This window comes from Macaca fascicularis, chromosome 6 (assembly GCF_037993035.2).
Source record: "Macaca fascicularis isolate 582-1 chromosome 6, T2T-MFA8v1.1".
NCBI lineage: Eukaryota > Metazoa > Chordata > Mammalia > Primates > Cercopithecidae > Macaca > Macaca fascicularis.
The window spans coordinates 66,375,191-66,396,409 of record NC_088380.1 but is presented as its reverse complement, the minus strand read 5'-3'; the positions used below and the strand labels follow the sequence as shown (position 1 = coordinate 66,396,409).

Genomic DNA, 21,219 nt, shown 5'->3' with positions numbered 1-21,219 from the left:
AAAATCACATTTTTTCCCCTCATACCTTGCAAACTCCCTGAGGTATGTTAACCACCCTCTGGAGACCATTGCCATAGAGTACAGAACAAGTACCTACCAGGAAACTTCACAAAGTAACAGGTTTTGGCACAAGAAAAGAAAAAACATCTTCAATTTTTGAGCCCACAAGTGATTTGATAACAGCATTGCTTTAGAAAGATTAATATGATATTAAGTTGCAGGATGGATTAGAGGAAAAAAGCCTAAAATTTAAAAAGTAGGTATTCTGATGTTTACTATTTTAGTTACTGGTTTTATCAGTCACCCTATGAGTCTATTCTTTATTCTTTCCTGTCCCTCATCCCAACTATTAATTCTTCCTTCTCAATTTTTTTTTTATCTGTCATCCCTTCCAGCCTCACTCTTGGGGTTATCTCTTTATTTAATTACTCTAACATCATTTTTCCCAAACTCAAATCCCAGTGGAAAATTCTCAGTAGTTCCCCAGTATTTTCAGGTTATTAAAACTGAATGCCTTTGTCTTTTGAGTATAAGACTTTACTAAGCAGTGCCTTCTAGATTACCAGCTTTATGTCTTACAACTTTACCATTTTTTCCCCTGACTTTGGACTACTTAGCAATCTTTAAATACACCATGTTCCCTCATCCTTTCATTCTGCTGCATAGACTGTTATGTTGGCTTTAGCATACCCTTCTTCTTCTTCCTGTCCTAGCGGCTTCTTAGCTTTCAAGACTCTTCTGTCTTTAATTCCTCCAGTCTAACTTAGATGCTCCCAGAATATTCTGTGCTCACTTGTATTGTAAGGTACTGTGATGATCACTTCACGGAATGAAAGAAAAATCATTTACAACAGTACGGCACAGTGGTTTCTTATTGATGGTAGTCTAGGTTCAGTTATTCACTAGCCAAGAGACCTTGATCAAATTATTTAGCTTTTCTAAGTGTTTTGTTTTTGTGTAGTAATGCCTATCTCATCATATTCCTATTGTGCTGAGGATATGCAATAACATTTGTACAACACTTAGCACATTATCTGGTACAGCAAATGTTGACATTCAGTAAATGCTGTATTGTTAATTATTATGCTGGTACTTGTTTGACAGTAAAATGAGCTGCCTTGTGATGTAGTCTCTGCATCAACATAGGTATTCACTTAGTGACTAGATATGTATCTTTCCTGGGGCAACAAAAGGAACACATATTAATATAAGGGAACTAGATTTGCCATCATCCTATCCCAAGTCCACAAAATTCTCTTCCCCTATCAAAATCTTTTCAAAGCCTGCCTTAAATGCCACTTTTAAGACATCGTATCTTAAAGTAGCCTGTTCTTCAATACTTTCATAATAATGTTTAACATACCACTCTTTATGATAAGCATTTATGTTCATAAAATGGGGTTCTTAGATAATTACCTAGCACAGTGTGTGACATAGTAAGCACTTAATAAATGGTAGATCCCTCCCTTCCTTAATCTGTTATTTGAACTTCATTCCATAGGCATTGGAAAGATTTTGACAGTTTTTGAACCCACAAATGATTTGATCACGATGTTGCTTTAGAAATATAATATGAAGGCCGGGTGTGGTCGCTGACACCTGTAATCCCAGCACTTTGGGAGGCCGAGGCGGGCAGATCACCTGAGGTCGGGAGTTCAAGACCAGCCTGACCAACATGGAGAAACCCTGTCTCTACTAAAAATACAAAATTAGTTGGGTGTGGTGGCGCATGCCTGTAATCCCAGCTACTCGGGAGGCTGAGGCAGGAGAATCACTTGAACCGGGGAGGTGGAGTTTGCTGTGAGCCAAGATCATGCCATTGCACTCCAGCCTGGGCAACAAGAGTGAAACTCCATCTCAAACAAAAAAGAAAGATTAATATGAGTTCAAGACCAGCCTGACCAACATTGAGAAACCCCATCTCTACTAAAAGTACAAAATTGGCTGGGCATGGTGGCGCATGCCTATAATTCCAGCTACTTCAGAGGCTGAGGCAGGAGAATTGCTTGAACCCGGGAAGCAGAGGTTGTGGTGAGCCAAGATCATGCCATTGCACTGCAGCCTGGGGAAGAAGAGTGAAAACTCCGTCTCAAAAAAAAAGAAATACTAATATGACATTAAGTTGAATGGATTGGAGGAAGAAACCCTAAGGACAAGACAAAAGTTAATGCACTAGTTCAATATTCATACCTCATTGAACACTTTCCAGTTCATATTTGGAAAGCAATGTGGTATACTGGGAGAACATAGGTTTTGTAGCTAGGTGTCCTGATAAAACAAATGTGAATAAGCCCATCACAGTCTAGCAGTTTATAATTTTTCCAGGGGGACCAGTGAAATAGTAGTTGAAAACTGTTTTGTACTTTCTCTTCATCACCCCACCCCCATATCATTGTGCAAATTGTTGCACATGTAGCATCAGAAAACACAGATGAGGGAATGTTATACTTTTAAACATGTATAGGAATTAATCTAGGAACTTACTGAATATCTTTGTGTTCCAGGTACTCTCATATGGATTATTTCATTTGCTTTTTCACAATAAAAAACTCTTTAAGTAAATGATGTTAACTCCATTTAACAGATAAGAAGAATGAAATGAAGTGGTTAAATCATTATTCATAAGGGACAAAAGAAAGATGAGTGTTTAAAACCCAAGTCCGCCAAATATAAGTTTAATATTTAACCCACTATACTGCTGCTGCCATGAGGTAGCTAAATGCATGTACCCATTTCTGGCCCAAGTTAGTCTAAAGGGAAAGTAAGCCAAGTATAGTGTCCATAGATTATTAGCATATATCCATTTTGACCTCAGGGCTTTTATTTGTGTGTATGTGTATACATACACATATATATATGTGCTGGATGACGAGGCCACGAGGAAGCCTTATTACAAGGAGTTCCATAAGTTGGTAGAATACTCTCATGTGATTCTGGAACACATGTTATGTGTATGAAAAAATGTTTAAAGAGAAGGGATATATATGTGTATATACATACATATATACATATACACACATATATGTTTATATACATATACACATATATACACATACACACACACACACACACTCTCTCCCATCTAACCTTTGGGGAAAATATTAGTTTTTTGGTTTTTTTTTTTTTTTTTTTTTGAGACAAAGCCTCACTTTGTCACCTAGCCTGGAGTGCAGTGGCGCCATTTCGGCTCACTGTAACCTCTGCCTCCCAGGTTCAAGCAATTCTGTATCTCAGCCTCCTGAGTAGCTGGGATTACAGGCACCTGCCACCATGCCTGGCTAATTATTTTGTGTTTTTATCAGAGATAGGGTTTCACCATCTTGGCCAGGCTGGTCTTGAACTCCTGACCTTGTGATTCGCCTGCCTTGGCCTCCCAAAGTGCTGGGATTACAGGCGTGAGCCACCACACCCGGCCAACAAATCACTATTTAAACTTCAGTATTAGCCGTGACGACAAATGGATTTTGTTGATATGCATGATCATGATTCCCAAATGATTAGTTACTGGTTTTACACTCATCCCAAGCTTCTTATCAAAATTATTATCAGGAAGTAAACCCATCAATTTATTTAGCCCAAAGCTTCTCAAACTTGCATGAGCATACAGATTACCTAGGGATCTTGTATAAATGAAGATGATTTTCAGTAGGATTGGGGTGGGGCCTGGAAGTCTGCATGTCTAACTGCTTCAGGTGATGCTCACACTACTGAGCCTGCACACTACACCTCTGGAGTACAAGTGTAGAATTTTAATTTTTGTCCCAAATACATAATTATTTATTTAAAGGTAAAACTACAGTGTGCAAACTATTTATGGTCTGTGCTTTTTTACACTTAGCCTTTATCCCTGTTTTCTGCATAAGTTTCATAATTATGATTTATATAAATCATAAAATTAATATGACATTAGGAATATACACCTATTCTCAGTTATTTCCCCATTCTAAATAATGCTGGATAGAATTCCTCTGGGCATATAACTTTTGCTATTTAATTATTTCCTTAAGATAAATTCCCGGCTGCATGCAGTGACTCAGGCCTGTAATCCCGGTGGAGGGATTGGGAGGCCGAGGCAGGCAGATCACCAGGTCAGGTGATCGAGACCATCCTGGCTAACACAGTGAAACCCCATCTCTACTAAAAATACAAAAACTTAGCCGGGCATGGTGGCGGGTGCCTATAGTCCCAGCTACTCGGGAGGCTGAGGCAGGAGAATGGCGTGAACCTGGGAAGCAGAGCTTGCAGTGAGCCGAGATCGCGCCACTGCACTCTAGCCTGGGCGACAGAGTGAGACTTCGTCTCAACAACAACAACAACAAAAAAAGATAAATTCACAGGAGCAATTACCAAGTGAGGGGGTAAGAATATCTTTGCTGTTTAATGGGTAAAGTTTTGCAAGATGAAAAGAGTTCTAGAGATGGATAGCGATGAGAATTGCACAACATGAATGTACTTAATGCCATTGAGTACCATTAAAAATGGTTATGATGGTAAATTTTATGTTATGTGTATGAAAAAATTTTTAACTCTAAAGATAAGGGAGACACCGGCAGAGTCGGGCACCTCCAGGCTGGCATCTGGAAGTCCAAAGTCTGGACCCTAGCAGTGCAAGAACATCTGTTACCCTGTCTTCTCAGATCCCCGCCGGAAGTGTAGGAAGAGAGCAAGCAGATTTGAGCCTATCTGCTTTCAAGCTGGTGATCGTGATGAAACTTAGAAACAAAAATGAAAAGCCAGGTAAAGGTTCCAAGGGCTGTAAGAAGCCTGCAAAACGAAATGGGAAGAAAGCAACCTCCAAAGTGCCCTCTGCTCCTCAATTTGTTCATTCCAATGATCATGCCACTCAAGAGGCTGAATTAAAGAAGAGAGTTTAGGAGATGAGGGAGAAGCAAGCTGCCCAGGAGCAAGAAAGACAAAAACACAGGTCTATCAAGAGCTACTGTGAGGATATCCTAACACGCCAGGAGGAGTTTGAGTGTAAGGAGGAAGTTGTGCAGGAATTAAATATGTTTCCTCAGCTGGATGACGAGGCCACGAGGAAGGCTTATTACAAGGAGTTCCGTAAGGTGGTAGAATACTCTGATGTGATTCTGGAAGTCCTGGATGCCAGAGACCCATTAGGCTGCTGCTGCTTCCAAATGGAGGAGGCTGTTCTATGGGCAGAAGGCAACAAGAAGCTGGTCCTGGTCTTGAACAAGATTGACCTGGACCCCAAGGAGGTTGTGAAGTGGCTGGATTACCTTCAGAATGAGTTGCCAACTGTGGCTTTCAAGGCCAGGACCCAGCATGTCAGCTTTGGAGCTGAAAACCTCATGAGGGTTCTGGGGAACTATTGCCACCTTGGTGAAGTGAGCACCCACATCAATATGGGTGTTGTGGGCCTTCCCAATGTTGGGAAGAGCAGCCTGATTAATAGCCTGAAGCACAGCCATGCATGCCGCGTGGGAGCCGTTCCTGGGGTCACAAAATTCATGCAGGAGGTCTACCTGGACAAGTTCATCTGGCTGCTGGATGCTCTAGCCATTGTCCCAGGGCCCAGCTCCGAGGTGGGCACCATTCTGCATAGTTGCATCCACGTGCAGAGGCTGGCAGACGCGGTAACCCCAGTGGAGACCATCTTGCAGAGCTGCAACCTGGAGATTTCCAACTATTACCTCCTCTCTGGGTACCAGACCACTGAGCACTTTCTGATGGCAGTGGCCCATCATTTGGGGAAGAGAGACTTATGCAGTCAGGAGCAGGCAGCCAAAGCTGTCCTAGCTGACTGGGTGAGCGGGAAGATCAGCTTCTATAACCACCACCACCCACTCACACTGCCTGCCTATCTCAGCACTGAGATCATTAAGGAAATGACCAAGGTCTTTCACATCGAGAATACCGAGCAGGTCAATGAAGACACCATGGAATGCTTGGCCACTGGAAAATCTGATGAGGTGTTGGGTGACTTGGACCCACTCAAAATGGAGATCAAGTTGCTCCATTATCCGATGATGAAAATAGCAGATGCCATTGAAAATAAAGCCACCATGTATAAGATCGGAGATCTCACTGGGTATTGCACCAATCCAAATCGTCATCAGAAGGGGTGGGGCTAAACTCAATGTGGATCACCACCCTAAAAACAACAGTAAAGTGGATGTGTGCCCAGTGGACTGCTGCCCAGTACTGCGGAGGATCATGGGGATGGACTCCCTATAACAGGGCCAGGCTCTGGCATCCTCCCTAAAGAATAAGAATATGCAGAAATGTGCAGATAAAATCGCCAGGGAGCTGTCTGATTCCATGATGTCTGCCGTCAACCTCTCTGGCAATGTTGATGGCGGTGTTGATGACTAACTGTCTGATCTCACTTCCCTTCTGATCCAAGCACCAGTTCCAGTGGGACAGGGGATTACCAATGAAATAGTTTGGTTCTCCCTGAAGCATCTGTGCATTAAAAGAACCCTTCCACAACTATGTTTCTTTCTTCCCACTGTTCTCTGCACTCTCTCCAGGAAAAAGAGCCCCAAGAGACTGGAGCTGACAAACTCAATACCCTTTATTTAACCCCTACTCTGTTTTATAACAGAAATAAAAGAAGTATCAGCAGGAAAAAAAAAGAAAAGAATATAACCCCCCCCAAAAAAATACCATTCTTTTGAAAAGAATGGTTTTTGGGGGTATTACCCCCCAAAAAAATTCTTGGGGGATATTCTTTTGAAGCAATATTATTCTTTTGAAAAGAAAGAGCATTAATAAACCATTTTCCCTTTTAGAAAGAATAACCAAATGACACTGCCACCAACATGTTTACCTCGCTTGTACCAGTATTTAATGTCTTAACGTTTTTTAATTTTTTTGCTAAATGGTCTAAAATGATTCTTCAAGGTTGAAGTCTGTATTTTACTTCTATTAAGATTGAAAAGTAAACATTTACCTTTGTGGTTTTTTACTATTTGTATTTCCTCTTTTGTTAAATGTACATTCATGTCATTGGCCCTTCTTCTGTCAACGTTGAACATTTTCCTTAAATTTAAAAGAGCCCTTTTTATAGCATAATATTTTAAGTATTTCTCCTAGTCTTTGTTGTCTTTTAAATTCAGATTTAAGAGATGAGTAACTTTATGATTTTAATCCTACAGGTGAACTATGGAAAAGTTTGTAATAACAGTAAAAAAGGATTGAAATTCACTGTGTCCTGTGGCTGCAGTTCAGAATTTGTTTTTGTACCATATGGTAGCACCATTGCTGTTTATACAGTTTACTCAGGAGAACAGATAACTATGCTTAAGGGACATTATAAAACTGTTGACTGCTGTGTATTTCAGTCAAATTTCCAGGTAAGAATGATACAGGAATTGAAAATGTTCAGCTAGCTAGCTTGCCATACCAGTTATATGTAAAAGAATAAATTATGATTTCATTCTGAGGAGTTATACTTTTAATCCACATTTGTAGTAGGATTTATTTAATAGAGACTAGCACAGTCTAGATTTTTAGATGGCATACAATATATGAATGAATCAATATAATGCTGTGCAACTTGATTGGTATGAATTCTCTTTCTTTTGCATATGACCTTCATTTATTTAACAATTGAAAATCTGTGGTGAATTAAAATAATTTCTTGCAAACAATCTTTTGGGTAAGAAATGAAATACAGGCATTTAATTATAAAATATAATTTGTATATGTTGGTTTATGTATGTGTGAATTATCTATTCTTATTTTCTATCAATGGCTAATAAAGGGAGGTTTTGAAGTTAATACAACCTATATAATTTCTTAAATACCCTGACTTTTGTTTGTTTTACATTCAGACCTTTTCACATCACCAATGGAGCAGATCATTTTTCATTTTTTCAGAGAACATTTGCACAAATTACCTCATGTACTCCTTTAAATGAGTCTAACATTGCAAGATAGTTGGTATTTTCCCTGTCTTGTAGGTAAGGAAAATGAAACTCATGTAAGTTAAATACTGATAGAATGAAAATTACGGATTATTAGAGCTCCAGGAGACTATCACTTTGTGAATCTCCTATTCATTCATTCTTTAATACTGATTGCCTAATTTGTGGCTGACACTGTGCTGTAAGATATATAGACCTGATTTTTTAGCCAGTATATACCATTATGGCAATATTCATTATTAAAATATTTAAATATTGATGTATCCTACTGGCTGGTAAACAGCTGCTGCACCAAGCCCCCCAAGTGACTGCCAGCCTCAGCCCCTTCCCTGGGACCTCTTAGACCTCACCTTAACCCAGCAACTAAAAGAGGACCTACAAGACCCTACTCCAACCCTATGGCCATTATCTCTTACTAGTCAGCAAGAAGGTGTATACCAGTTGTTAAACATTTTTAGTGTTCTGAGAGAAGAAAACTAAAGCACTAGGGAGGTGACATGACTTGCCCCTAACCTGCAAGTAGTTATTGATAACACATGTATTTCTATTCAAAGAAATTATTAAAATATTGTCCCTCTTTTCTTGTCTAAGGTTACTTAGAGATACAGCCGAAATTTCATCCCAGATACTCTGACCACAAATTATTTCTTTCCACCAAATTGGAGCTTATCTAATACGTGTGCCTAGAATGGATTAAAATAGTGCCAGTGGTTGGGCACAGTGGCTCACACCTGTAATCCCAGCACTTTGGGAGGTCGAAAGGATCACTTGAGCCCAGGAGTTCCAGGCCAGCCTAAGTAACAGAATGAGGCCCTGTATTTACAGAAAATAAAAAAATCAGCCAGGTGTGGTGGTGTATGCCTGTAGTCCTAGCTGTGCAGGAGGCTGAAGCGAGAGGATTGCTTGAGCCCAGGAGATTGAGTGAGCCGTGTTCACAGCACTGCACTCCAACATGGGCAAGAGAATAGGAATTCATGAATCTAGGCTGGGATAAGTAAGTAAATTAATAAATTGAAAATTTGATGAGGATGAGATATTTACATAATCTCAATGTATCACCCTACAAAATATGAAGTACAAAACTAAAAACATTAATTTTAACCTGAAGAAGCCTGGCACATATCACCTTCATCAAATAATCTAAGTTAGCATCCCAGTTATGGGACATCACTTCTGTGATATCCCTGGCCAAATTGGATCACTCAAATTTAATCATGAGGAAACATAAGACAATCCAAATGTGAAGGACATTCTACAAAGTAACTGGTGTATATCTTCAAAATTGTCAAGGTCAGAAAAGCCAGAGACTGAAGAACTGTTCCAGCTTGAAAACTGAAGAGACTTGACAACTAAGTGCAGGATGTGATTTTTAACTGGCCCCTTTTGCTATAAAGGACAGTATTGGAACAAATGATGAAACATGAATGGGGTCTTTAGATGGTGGTAGTAATATGAATTTTCTGATTTTGTTGGTTACTTTGTAACTACAAAGGAAAGTACCCTTGTTCACAGGAAAATTACACTGAATTATTCAAGAGTAATAAGGCCTAATGTTGGCAACTTACTCTCATATGACTCAGGGGAAAAAAAAGTCTTTTGGACTGCAGTTATAACTTACATTTTGCGCTTATTTTTTAAGAAAATCTTATTGCCCAAATGAACTCCTCCATCTATCACAGACACTTCAAGGCTTAATGTAAATCTTTCTATCTCAGTGTTCTTTATTAGTCACTCTAATTTAAATGTTGCTGCTTTCAATATCTCTTTCTTGAACATGTACAGAATATCCTTTATGTCTTCACTGGGTGTGTTAATACTTATTGTGAATTGCCCTATAACCTTATCTGACCAAGTTATCTTGGGCATTACCTGGCCTTCTCAGGGAAATAAAATTACTCAAGGGCACTGAACATATATATTTTTGCATCAGCTAGTTTGTGTAGCCATATAGTCTAGATTTTGTAATACAGTCAACAAAATTTTGTAGTTAGGAAATTTGATAATGTATATCTAACAATTTTTTAAATCTACATTTTCTATAAATATATAATCTTATTTTCCCTTTTCCCACATCCTTAAATAAAAAACACAGTTATACAATGCCTCATATTGTTTTTGAGATGTACAATAATAAAAACAATTGTATAAAACAGCAGAGGAAAAAAGCCAGTATAACATATTTCTTTGATTTTTGGCGGGGAGGGGCGTGAGCATTGTTCAGCCATAAGCAAACAGTATATCCATAGACATTGACATAGGCTGTGCATCACCCCAAGCTTCCTTATGAAGTAAACTTCTCAACAGGCATGGAATATACATCTTCAAGCTCTTCTGTTGAATTGCAGCCAGTTAGGCAGCTGTAAGTTAAATAAAACTTTTTGAGAACTTGGCCTGTTTTAGAAGCTCATATGGTTTCTTCACTGAAGTCTTTATTGAAGCTCAGTTATTTGGACACAGAAAGACAAACTCTTTCTTTCTCTGACATTAAAAATATATGGATACTATAATTGATAAAACTGCTAGGATTTGGGGTGTATTTGTAAAATTTTCACACCATTAGTAAGCTTGACAAATCCTAATACTATTTTTAAATACAAAACAAAGCTTTACTAACAAAGAAACAAAGGAAAAAGAGCATCGGCCTAGTTTCTTTAGGGAGTAGAAATAGCATTAATCTAATTACTGTGACCTAATTATTTCAAAAATGGTATAATTCATTTCAGTTTGGTATCAGCTCTTGATCCACAATATCATCTTTGCCTTCTGTGTTGTAGGAACTTTACAGTGGTAGCAGAGACTGCAACATTCTGGCTTGGGTTCCATCCTTATACGAACCAGTTCCTGATGATGATGAGGTAAACATTATTTTCACAAATTGTATAGTGACTTCTAAATCATAAGAAATAATGTTTTGTTCCTTTATATGAGAGAGACTTTAAAGCATTTCTTGCCAGTGGCATGCACCTATAGTCTCAGGTACTTGGGAGACTGAGGCAAGATGATCACTTGAGCCTGGAAATCAAGACCAGCCTGGACAATGTAGTGAGACCCCATCTCAAAACAACAACAACAAAAAAGCATTTCTTGGCATTTTCTGTAAAAATAATTTGACTGTTTTAATACATTTTGAAAATTCAGAGAAATATAAAAAGAACATAAAATTCCTCAAATCAAATTAATCAATATTAACATTTTGATTTGTTTCATAACTGTTTTTTCCTATGAGTATGTTTTTTAACATAGTTCATATCATGGTTGGACATTCAACTTGGTATCTTACTTTTCTCATCAACATTGTACAATAAACCTTTTTTCATGTCATTAATAACTATGTGTAAACATTGCTAATGATATATTATTCTGTCATTGATAAAACACAATTTAAATATTTACCTCTTTGGAGGAATTTCTGTTGATTATTATAAATATCAAGGTAAATATCTGTTTAAAAATTGTTAATATTTCTGACTATGTTTTTAGATAGATTCCTAGAAGTGGAATTATCTCTTAAATTATTATATATGACTTTTTTTCTTTTCTTTTTTTTTTTTTTTTTTTTTTTTGAGACGGAGTCTCGCTCTGTCGCCCAGGCTGGAGTGCTGTGGCCGGATCTCAACTCACTGCAAGCTCCGCCTCCCGGGTTCCCGCCATTCTCCTGCCTCAGCCTCCCGAGTAGCTGGGACTACAGGCGCCCGCCACCTCGCCCGGTTAGTTTTTTGTATTTTTTAGTAGAGACGGGGTTTCACCGTGTTAGCCAGGATGGTCTCGATCTCCTGACCTCGTGATCCACCCGTCTCGGCCTCCCAAAGTGCTGGGATTACAGGCTTGAGCCACCGCGCCCGGCCTACTTTTTTTCTTTTCTTTTTTTTTTTTTGAGATGGAGTCTCACTCTGTCACCCAGGCCGGAGTGCAATGGCACAATCTCAGCTCACTGCAAATTCAGCCTCCTGGGTTCAAGCAATTCTCCTGCCTCAGCCTCCCAAGTAGCTGGGATTACAGGTGCCCACCACTGCACCTGGCTAATTTTTGTATTTTTAGTAGAGATGGGGTTTCACTATGTTGGTCAGGCTGGTCTTCAACTCCTGGCCTCAAGTGTTCCACCTGCCTTGGCCTCCCAAAGTGCTGGGATTACAGGCATGAGCCACCACTCCCAGCCGACATTTTTAAGACTTTATTCTCATGTCAAATTTTACCAGTTTACACCCCTACCAGCAGTCTGACAGTGCCTCTCATAGAAAATAAATCAGTATAAACATGACAGTGTAAATACAGACCTTAAAAACGCAGTAGGTAAACAAAGATGAACAAGACCATTGTCCCTGACCTAAAGTAATAGCTTCTGTATTTTTTTTTTAGCTTTTGCATCAAGCAGTTGGAAGATACAGGCTGTTTAAAGGTGGTTTCTGTCCCACAAGGTTTATTCTCCTAAGCACTCTTAATCATCCTCATTTATCTTAATTTCTACAATATAAAAAATCCAAATGCAATGTCTAAAAACAAAGTTTATATATATATATGTATATTTCTTTAATTTGGAAATATAGATAATGTAGTTAGAAATACCTTAAGGTAATCTTAACCAAGTCATAGTAAAAGCATCTTAAATGGAGGTGGAGGAAAACTTACTGGTAAAGCACTTTTGACGTTCAAAAAACATTTTTCATATACTGTGTTTAGTTCCTTCATAAAACTAGGACTATGTCAAAATCCACATGAAAATATAATTTGTATAGAGGTAGTCGATAGCATCTCAGAGCTATTGACAATATGTATTTCATACCTAAATTTTCAACTGCTAGGGTTTACTGCAGTACAAACCTGTGAATTATTTTCTTTTGTCCTTAATCCAAAGAAAGAGAAAAAAAATACGCTTTGATAAATCTTTAAGTAGCCAGCCAATGCCATATGCATACTTCCAGATTTTATCACATGTCTAATTTGGTTTATTGTGGCTTGATTAACTTTAGCATACAGCTGCTTTTGATGTCAGAATATTCTTCTGTATAAAGCTTAGTATGGTCAAATAATTAGATTTAGCCATTTATTTTACATTTCATTATGTAATTATTGTGTCTTGCTCTTTGGGAATTGCTGTATACATTAAAACCAAGTTATAACACTGTAAGCCATGTTAGGAAGTTAACACTTTATTTACCAAATGAAAACATTAAAAATGAATGAAAAATCTATAGTGACTTACGTATAGAAAAGGATGTTAGAATAATACTAAATTGTTTAATTCATAAAGATAATATGTGGCCAGGTGTGGTGGCTCACATCTGTAATCCCAGCACTTTGAGAGGCTGAAGTGGAAGAATCACTTGAGTCCAGGAGTTCAAGACCAGCCTAGGCAACATAGAAAGACCCCATCTCTACAAAAAATAAACAAAATTAGCCAGGTTTGGTGGCTTTCACCTATAGTTCCAGCTACTTAAGAGGGTGATCAAGTCGGAGGATCACTTGAGCCCAAGAGTTCAAGGCTACAGTGAGCCACAATTGCACCACTATACTCAAAGCCTGGGTGAGAGTGAGACCTTGACTCAAAGAAAAAAAAGATAATATGTGACTGATGGTTTATTTCCTTGTTATGTCATTATAGTGATAGTTTGAACTCTTTGTGTAAACAAACTTGTATATATGAGAAATTAAGCAAAACAAGTTAGAAAATCACATAGAGATATACAAAAATCAAGTTGACCTTTGTATTTGTTTTAGTGCTATGAAACCTTACCTTTTAAAATGTCATGTTCATATATTTAAAGATAGCAGTCATTCTCATACTAATATAAAATGGTATATGCTAAAGTTATTCCCGTAAAATTTTAGCTTGAAACATTCCTGTGAATATATGAATGTGATCATAATGCAGATCCCAGTAGAATAGTCTGTCCAGAAGACCCTATTCCTTACATGTATGTTTATAATTTAAGCCATGTTTAAAAGTGCTTTTATCCCAACTATAAAATAAGTATATTTATTTGATATTTATTTCCCAAGGAGGCAGTGTACCACACTACAAAACAAAAGAACACACACACGTATACATACACATACTTAGTCTTTAGCTTCAGGAAACTGGGTTTGAATCCCAGTTCTGCCATTTATTATACTTATGATCTGGGACAAGCTCATGATATTTCCAAACATCAGAATTGTCTAATCAAACTTATTCTTAGGTTTCCTTTCCAATGCATTCTTCAGATGAGAGTTACCTCCCCATCAACCAAGATAATCCCTTAGGGGTGTTTCTCCTGATATCCAAAGTAGAAGATGAATTTAATTCTGTCTAAAGAAAGGAAGAACACTGGATGATAGGGACAGGATTTGTGGTCTTTAACTATAAATCCTTTTATTTAATTGGCAGACTCTTTTATTATATTTTGAGGAATGTGGCTTCCTTTTGACCCTACTTTCTAAAAGCTGGTCTGGTCAAGACAAGCCTATCTATAACTCCTAATTACTTTTTCCTGCCTGAGATCTATAGGGCAGGTTTATTCCAGTTTACACGTGACCTCTCGCTAAGAATTTTACTTTGTTTTGACATTCACACAATATATAACTGTTTTACATACCACTTGTGTCGATGTACTTGCTAACAAACAACCCTGAGACTTGCCACTAATTACCAGTCAGAAATTTGAAAGTTATCAAGAAATATCCTTGTAGATGTTAAGTTTGGTTCTATTTCTTCTCTAAACTCATAACTAGGTCCCCTCTAAACTCATGCTTCATTATTTCTATAACATTGACACTATCTGTCAGTAGAACTGACAACCTGGTGAGATATAGATGAATATGTTCAAGCACACACGGGATGTCTACTAGGAGGAGATGTAGAGAAAACTGAAATAATAGTAGTGACACTTGATCAGTGGGTCTCAAATGGTAATGTGTACCATATCCATCTACCACATTTTTACTGCAGCTTTATCATACTACCAGTATAATATTTTATTTGTGATTGTTTTGGCAATAAAATATATTTCTAAAATACTGTAATGCATTCATATATCATTGTGTCACTGAAAAGTGAAATAATTTATATGCAACTGATTATGATTTTCATTTGTTTCTTTGTTTACCATACAAAAATAACATATAATGAAGTGTAATTTTGCTTTTCTGTTGAGTTTTCAACTGAAATTAAAATTTTTAATAGGTTACACACTAGGTTTCCATAGTAGGATTAGGAAGCATGGCCCTTGTGTGGCTTATCCACCTAGGGACATGTGTGTGTGTGTGTGTGTGTGTGTGTGTTTTCCCAGGGCTATTTTTGGTAGCTATCAAAGGCAAAGTTAAAGGCTTCTAGAGACAGAGTAGGGAAGAGTAGTCAGCTAACCCCTAATGACAAGATGTCTTTTAATAAACTCTCACTAAATAACGTAATTTAATAGTTAAATTGAAAACCCAAAAAGACAGGAAATTCAGTAAATGTTTGGATGAAAGAATAAATGAGGAGACTTCAGTATACAACTGTTGCAAATAAGTGGACTGTGGCTAGAAATCGGTGAGTAGTTAGCTGAGGTTTAATAATAGTTTCATGGCCGGGAGCAGTGGCTCATGCCTGTAATCCCAACACTTTGGGAGGCCAAGGCTGGTGGATCACAAGGTCTGGAGTTCGAGACCAGCCTGGCCAATATGGTGAAACCCCATCTCTACTAAAAATACAAAAATTCACCGGGTGTGGTGGCACGCACCTGTAGTCCCCGCTACTCAGGAGACTGAGGCAGAAGACTCGCTTGAACCCAGGAGGGAGAGGTTGCAGTGAGCCGAGATCATGTCACTGTACTCCAGCCTGGGCGACAGAATGAGACTCCATCTCAAATAATAATGATAATAATAATAATAATAATAATAATAATAATAATTTTGTATCTGGACATTTGGAGTATAGTCGACATTAGGTTTAATAATGTAATCTGTTTAACAGTAAAGAACGCCTAAATTAGTATATTGTTTTCCAACTATTCTAGCTGATACTTGGGAAATTTACTGGGAACACTTAACTTTTTCTACTGTTTTCATTGTTCGAATTGTAAGATTCACAGTTATATTCATCAAAAGAAAAATAAACATTCTCAGACATGCAGTAGGGGTTATCCTTAAAAAATATTTCTGTAAGTTATAAAAGGCAGTACATCTAAAATAATTTAACAGTAGTCTCGATGCTAATACAGCATTGGAATTGGAATCTGAATAAAATTGTAGCAGTTGTAAAAGTTGCACAAAAAGAAGCAAACCTGGCTCATAATACGCAGTTACTTTAAGAATGAGACCAAATAAGCCCTTTTAGTTATTTGCAAGAGAATCAGAAGTAGCTATTCAGAAGTTTTCCCCAAAATGAACTGATTTGAAATACCACAGATGATTAAAATTTATCTAGTTGCTAATCACCTTTTTGTTGTTTTAAATAAACATCATCTAGATAGATGTTATCCTTCAGACAAATCCCTGAGGGAAACCTATGTGCTGATTATAAACATGTTACCATTTCTGACCTGTTTTGCATGTTTTACTGAACTGCCCTGCCAACCTATAAAAATAAGTAAATAAATATCACTACTTACAAATAAGTACATAAATATCACTACTTAATAACCCACATTGGCCGGGCGCAGTGGCTCAAGCCTGTAATCCCAGCACTTTGGGAGGCCGAGACGGGCTGATCATGAGGTTAGGAGATCGAGACCATCCTGGCTAACATGGTGAAACCCTGTCTCTACTAAAAAATACAAAAAACTATCCGGGCGAGGTGGCGGGCGCCTGTAGTCCCAGCTACTCGGGAGGCTGAGGCAGGAGAATGGTGTGAACCCGGGAGGCGGAGCTTGCAGTGAGCTGAGATCCGGCCACTGCACTGCAGCCTGGGTGACAGAGAGAGACTCTGCCTCAAAAAAACAAACAAACAAACAAACAAAAAACATTATTTTTGGACTAAAAAGTATTTTTCAGCTTGAATACCTTATTCTCCATATTTGGGTATTTGTTTATTTATAAAAGTTATTTTCATCTAAACAATTAAAGAGTTGCCAACATTGATATTTTGGGCTGGAGTTCAGTCTTAGCCCATGGATATCAGAGTGCCACTTTCACCAGATAATTCCAAAGAGTTGTTGAGAAATACCTTGAGAAATAGCAGCATCATAGTATATGTATGTATGTATGTATGTTTGTATGTATTTGTGAGGTGATTAAAGAAAACGATGTTTGGGTAAAGTCTAGTATTGTCTGTTTAAAATGAAGTTACATTATCTTATATTGTATATGGGTTGTTTCTTATATTATTTTTGTTCTGAAATTAACAGTTTTACATTTTCTTCCAAAATAATGTAATTGCTATTTATCTGATATATTTCGTAACTTTATTATGAGCCTAAAATTATGAAGTAGAAAAAACAGAACCTTCCTTTATCTTTTGTCTTTTTTTAGACTGCAACAAAATCACAATTAAATCCAGCCTTTGAAGATGCCTGGAGCAGCAGTGATGAAGAAGGATGAATATCACCTTTAGTACCTTTGTGTCTCTGCTGAAACTTTTTAGAGACCGTATGTTTTTTTCAACTGTACGGTCTATTCCTGACAGCTAAATTAGCCCTAAATGTGGGTAATTTTTTTCCTCATGTTTTAAAATGAGGTTAATATTTGCATAAAATTCTAAAACAGGCTTCTGTGTAGTTTATTTAGTCAAAATGTGTTCCTTGATCCCAGATGCTGTGGCCTGGGGAAGCCCTCCTTGCTACAGTACAAGTACACAAGTCATTGTACCTCAGTTGTGACCTTCAGCAGATTTTATGAACTATAAGATGCAGTCTCAGAGGATCAGCAAGTGGAGGCCACCAGTATTGACTTTCTCTTACTTGCTATACTATCAGCCTGCTCATTTCCACCTTCAAGAATGATTTTGCCAAGAATAATTATATCAAAAATAGTAGTTGAAATGGTAACATCAAAATTATTTTATTCTTTCTTCTTCGTGTATTCACATTTTTCAATGGTTTCATTTAATTAACCATGCTTTATGTTAAACATTTTTGGGCTTAATGTCTCCTACAATCCAAAATGTGCATCACAGGAGGCTTTTAACTTTGTGAAAATCCCATGTTTGCTTTATTTTATTTTAATGTCAGAAGGCAGTTTGCACTAATGCTTGAACTCTTTTTTTTATGAAACTCATTAAGATATGACGAAATCCTGCCTCATTAATTCAAGCAGAAAATATCCTGGCGGGGAATCTGGCTTAAATATGAAATGTTGTAATAAAATTTCTATGTTACTGTCTCCTGTGTCAACCCACAAGTGATTATCATGAAGGTAATCTTAATATTCCCTTCCTGATCCTTACCAGCAGTAGACTAGTAAATGAGGCTTTTATGAGTTTGAATACCAAAAGTATACAGTTGTTGAGGGGTTGTTTTGTTTTGTTTTGTTTTCTGAGATGGAGTTTCACTCTGTCACCCAGGCTGGAGTACAGTGTTGTCATCTCGGCTCACTGCAACCTTCGCCTCCCAGGTTCAAGCAATTCTTCTGCCTCAGCCTCCCAAGTAGATGGGATTATAGGCTCCCGCCATGGCGCCTGGCTAATTTTTTGTATTTTTAGTAGAGATGGTGTTTCACCATGTTGGCCAGGCTGGTCGTGAACTACTGACCTCAAATGATCCACCCGCCTCAGCCTCTCCAAGTGCTGGGATTACAGGCGTGAGCCACTTCACCCGGCCAGTTGTTCAGTTTTTAAGTGTTTAAGGGTTAGACCTCATATCAGACCTTTCCAGCTAAATGTTTTCCAAGCACCTGCTTTTACAATTGATTTTTTTTCAATTGACAGATAAAATTGTATGTATTTACCATGTACAACATACTGTGTTGAAGCATGTATACATTATAGAATGACTAAATCTAGCTAACTGACATATGCATTACCTCACATAGTGACCATTTTTGTGGTAAGAACACTTTACATCCATTCTCTTATCATTTTTCAAAATTAATTGTAATCTTGTAACTAGAGTTACTATGTTGTGCAATAGGTCTCTTGCACTAATTCCCCCTATTTAACTGAAGTTTTGTATCCTTTGACCAATGTCTCTCCAACCACCCTAGCTCCTGGTAACCACCATTCTACTCTCTACTTCTATGAGATCAGCTGTTTGCGTATGTGTACCACATTTTCTTTATCCATTCAACCATTGATAGATGCTTAGGTTGATGCTATATCCTGGCTATTGTGAATAATGCTGCAATGAACCTGGTAGTGCAGATATCTCTTTGACATACTGATTTCATATCCTTTGGATATAAGCCCAGTAGTAGGATTGCTGGATCATATGTAGTTCTATTTTTAACTTTTTGCAGAACTTCCATACTGTCTTCCATAATGGCTGTACTAATTTACATTCCTACCAAGAATATGCAAGAATTCCTTTTTCTCCACATCGTTGCCAACACTTGTTATCTTTTGTCTTATTGATAATAGCCGTTCTAACAGGTGTTAGGTGATATCTCGTTGTTTTAATTTGCATTTCCCTGGTGACTGCTGATGTTGATAATTTTTTCACATATCTGCTGGCCATTTGCATGTCTTCTTTTGAGAACTGTCTTTTCAGGTTCTTTGCCCATTTTTAAATGGGTCGTTTTCCTGCTATTGAGTTGACTTTCTTATGTATTTTGGATATTAACTCCTTATCAGATCTATAGTTTATAAATATTTTTTCTCCATTCTGTAGGTTGTATCTCCATTCTGTAGGTTGTACCCTATTGTTTCCTTTGCTGTGCAGAAGCTTTTTAGTTTCATGTAATTTCATTTCTGTACTTGTGCTTTTGTTATTGTGCTGTTGAGATCATATCAAGCTGGGATTACAGGCATGCGCCACCATGCCCGGCTTATTTTGTATTTTTAGTAGAGACAGGGTTTCTCCATGTTGGTCAGGCTGATCTCGAACTCCTGACCTCAGGTGATCTGCCCACTTTGGCCTCCCAAAGTGCTGGAATTACAGGCATGAGCCCACCGCGGCCGGCCTGTAGTCAGCTCTTTAAGGCAACAATTTATTGGCTCAGGTGACTGGCACAAGCCACTTCTCTTTTGCTCATTTCATCCTTTGTGGCAAGGATCAGCAACAGTGCTAAATGAGAGTTTGTCAACACCTTCTGTAAAAACACCAGCAGGAGCCGGAGAGCTGCTTCTCCCATGTGGCTCAGACACTTAATTCCAGCTTCTCTACGCCCTGCATGATGGTATCATCCACTGTTGTGTAAATCTGTATGTTTTCTAAATAAATACACTGTTCAAAGTTATGCTGAAACAACATTCCTAATAAGTCTTTGAGAACTGAGTTATTAACTTTTTATTGTACTATTGTAATGGTTTCTTATATATATTATATATGCAAAATGCAGAGGACTATGGAAAAAGTTATTAGAATAAATCACTGATGATCACTATGGACATTACAGAATGGTAAGATTATTTTTTAAATCATAATAGTTTTATTTAAAAAAATAAGGCTGGGAGCAGTGGCTCACACCTGTAATCTCAGCACTTTGGGCATCAGAGGCAGGAGAATCGCTTGAACCCTAAAGGCAGAGGTTGCACGGGGCTGAGATCGCCCCACTGCACTCCACCATGGGTGACAGAGCGAGACTCTGTCTCAAAAAAAATGAAAAGAAAAGAAAGAGAAATAAATAACAGTGGACTGGAAATCAAAAGGCCTGAGTCCGTCTTAGGTAACTAACAAGGAAACACATATATTTGGATATTTTTTACCTTCTTTTTTTCATTGGTTAAAAATGAAGGAAGCGTCGGGCGTGGTGGCTCACACCTGTAATCCCAGCACTTTGGGAGGCTGAGGTGGGCAGATCATGAGGTCAAGAGATCGAGACCATCCTGGCTAACACAGTGAAACTCCATCTTTAGTAAAAATATAAAAAAAAAATTAGGCAGGCACCGGTAGTCCCAGCCACTCCGGAGGCTGAGGCAGGAAATGGCGTGAACCCCAGAGGCATGTGAGATCGCACCACTGCACTCCAGCCTGGGCAACACAGCGAGACTCCATCTCAAAAAAAAAAAAAGGAAGGGGATAGAAAACTGGAATAGAAAATTATTAAGGTTTATTCCCACTCTGAAATCACATGTCATATTTAGAAAGCATTTTAAAATGGTATGCATAAATAATTAGAGGCTTATGTTCAAAACTAATTAAAGTTCATTGAAGGCAGAGGTAGAGTGTCATTATAAAAGTTTCATGAATTGTCTTAATAGTGAAAGAACACTCAAATTCTAATGGAATGAATTTTGCCTGAATTACACTTTTAAAGTAAAGTTTCCATGTGAATTATT

At 37.9% G+C, this 21,219-nt stretch overlaps 1 protein-coding gene and 1 pseudogene across 15 annotated transcripts in view; both read left to right on the top strand.

Annotated features, from left to right (window-relative positions):
- ERCC8 (ERCC excision repair 8, CSA ubiquitin ligase complex subunit) overlaps positions 1 to 20,333 on the top strand; it is an 88,782-nt gene extending 68,449 nt beyond the window's left edge. For 6 of the 15 annotated variants that reach the window (XM_073993480.1, XM_073993486.1, XM_073993479.1 and 3 more), the window contains 3 exons: positions 7,122 to 7,319; positions 10,667 to 10,747; positions 17,319 to 20,333. In XM_073993480.1, coding sequence (XP_073849581.1) covers positions 7,122 to 7,319; positions 10,667 to 10,747; positions 17,319 to 17,387 — 348 coding nt within the window. In that variant the 3' untranslated portion in view covers positions 17,388 to 20,333. Of the gene's footprint in view, positions 1 to 7,121; positions 7,320 to 10,666; positions 10,748 to 12,248; positions 12,503 to 17,318 lie in introns of those variants that run through there. The other 9 variants (XM_073993484.1, XM_073993483.1, XM_073993482.1 and 6 more) reach the window with 6 other exon arrangements.
- On the top strand, positions 4,539 to 6,576 carry LOC102142885 (guanine nucleotide-binding protein-like 3-like protein pseudogene; annotated as a pseudogene).
- Positions 20,334 to 21,219: the final 886 nt, after the last annotated feature.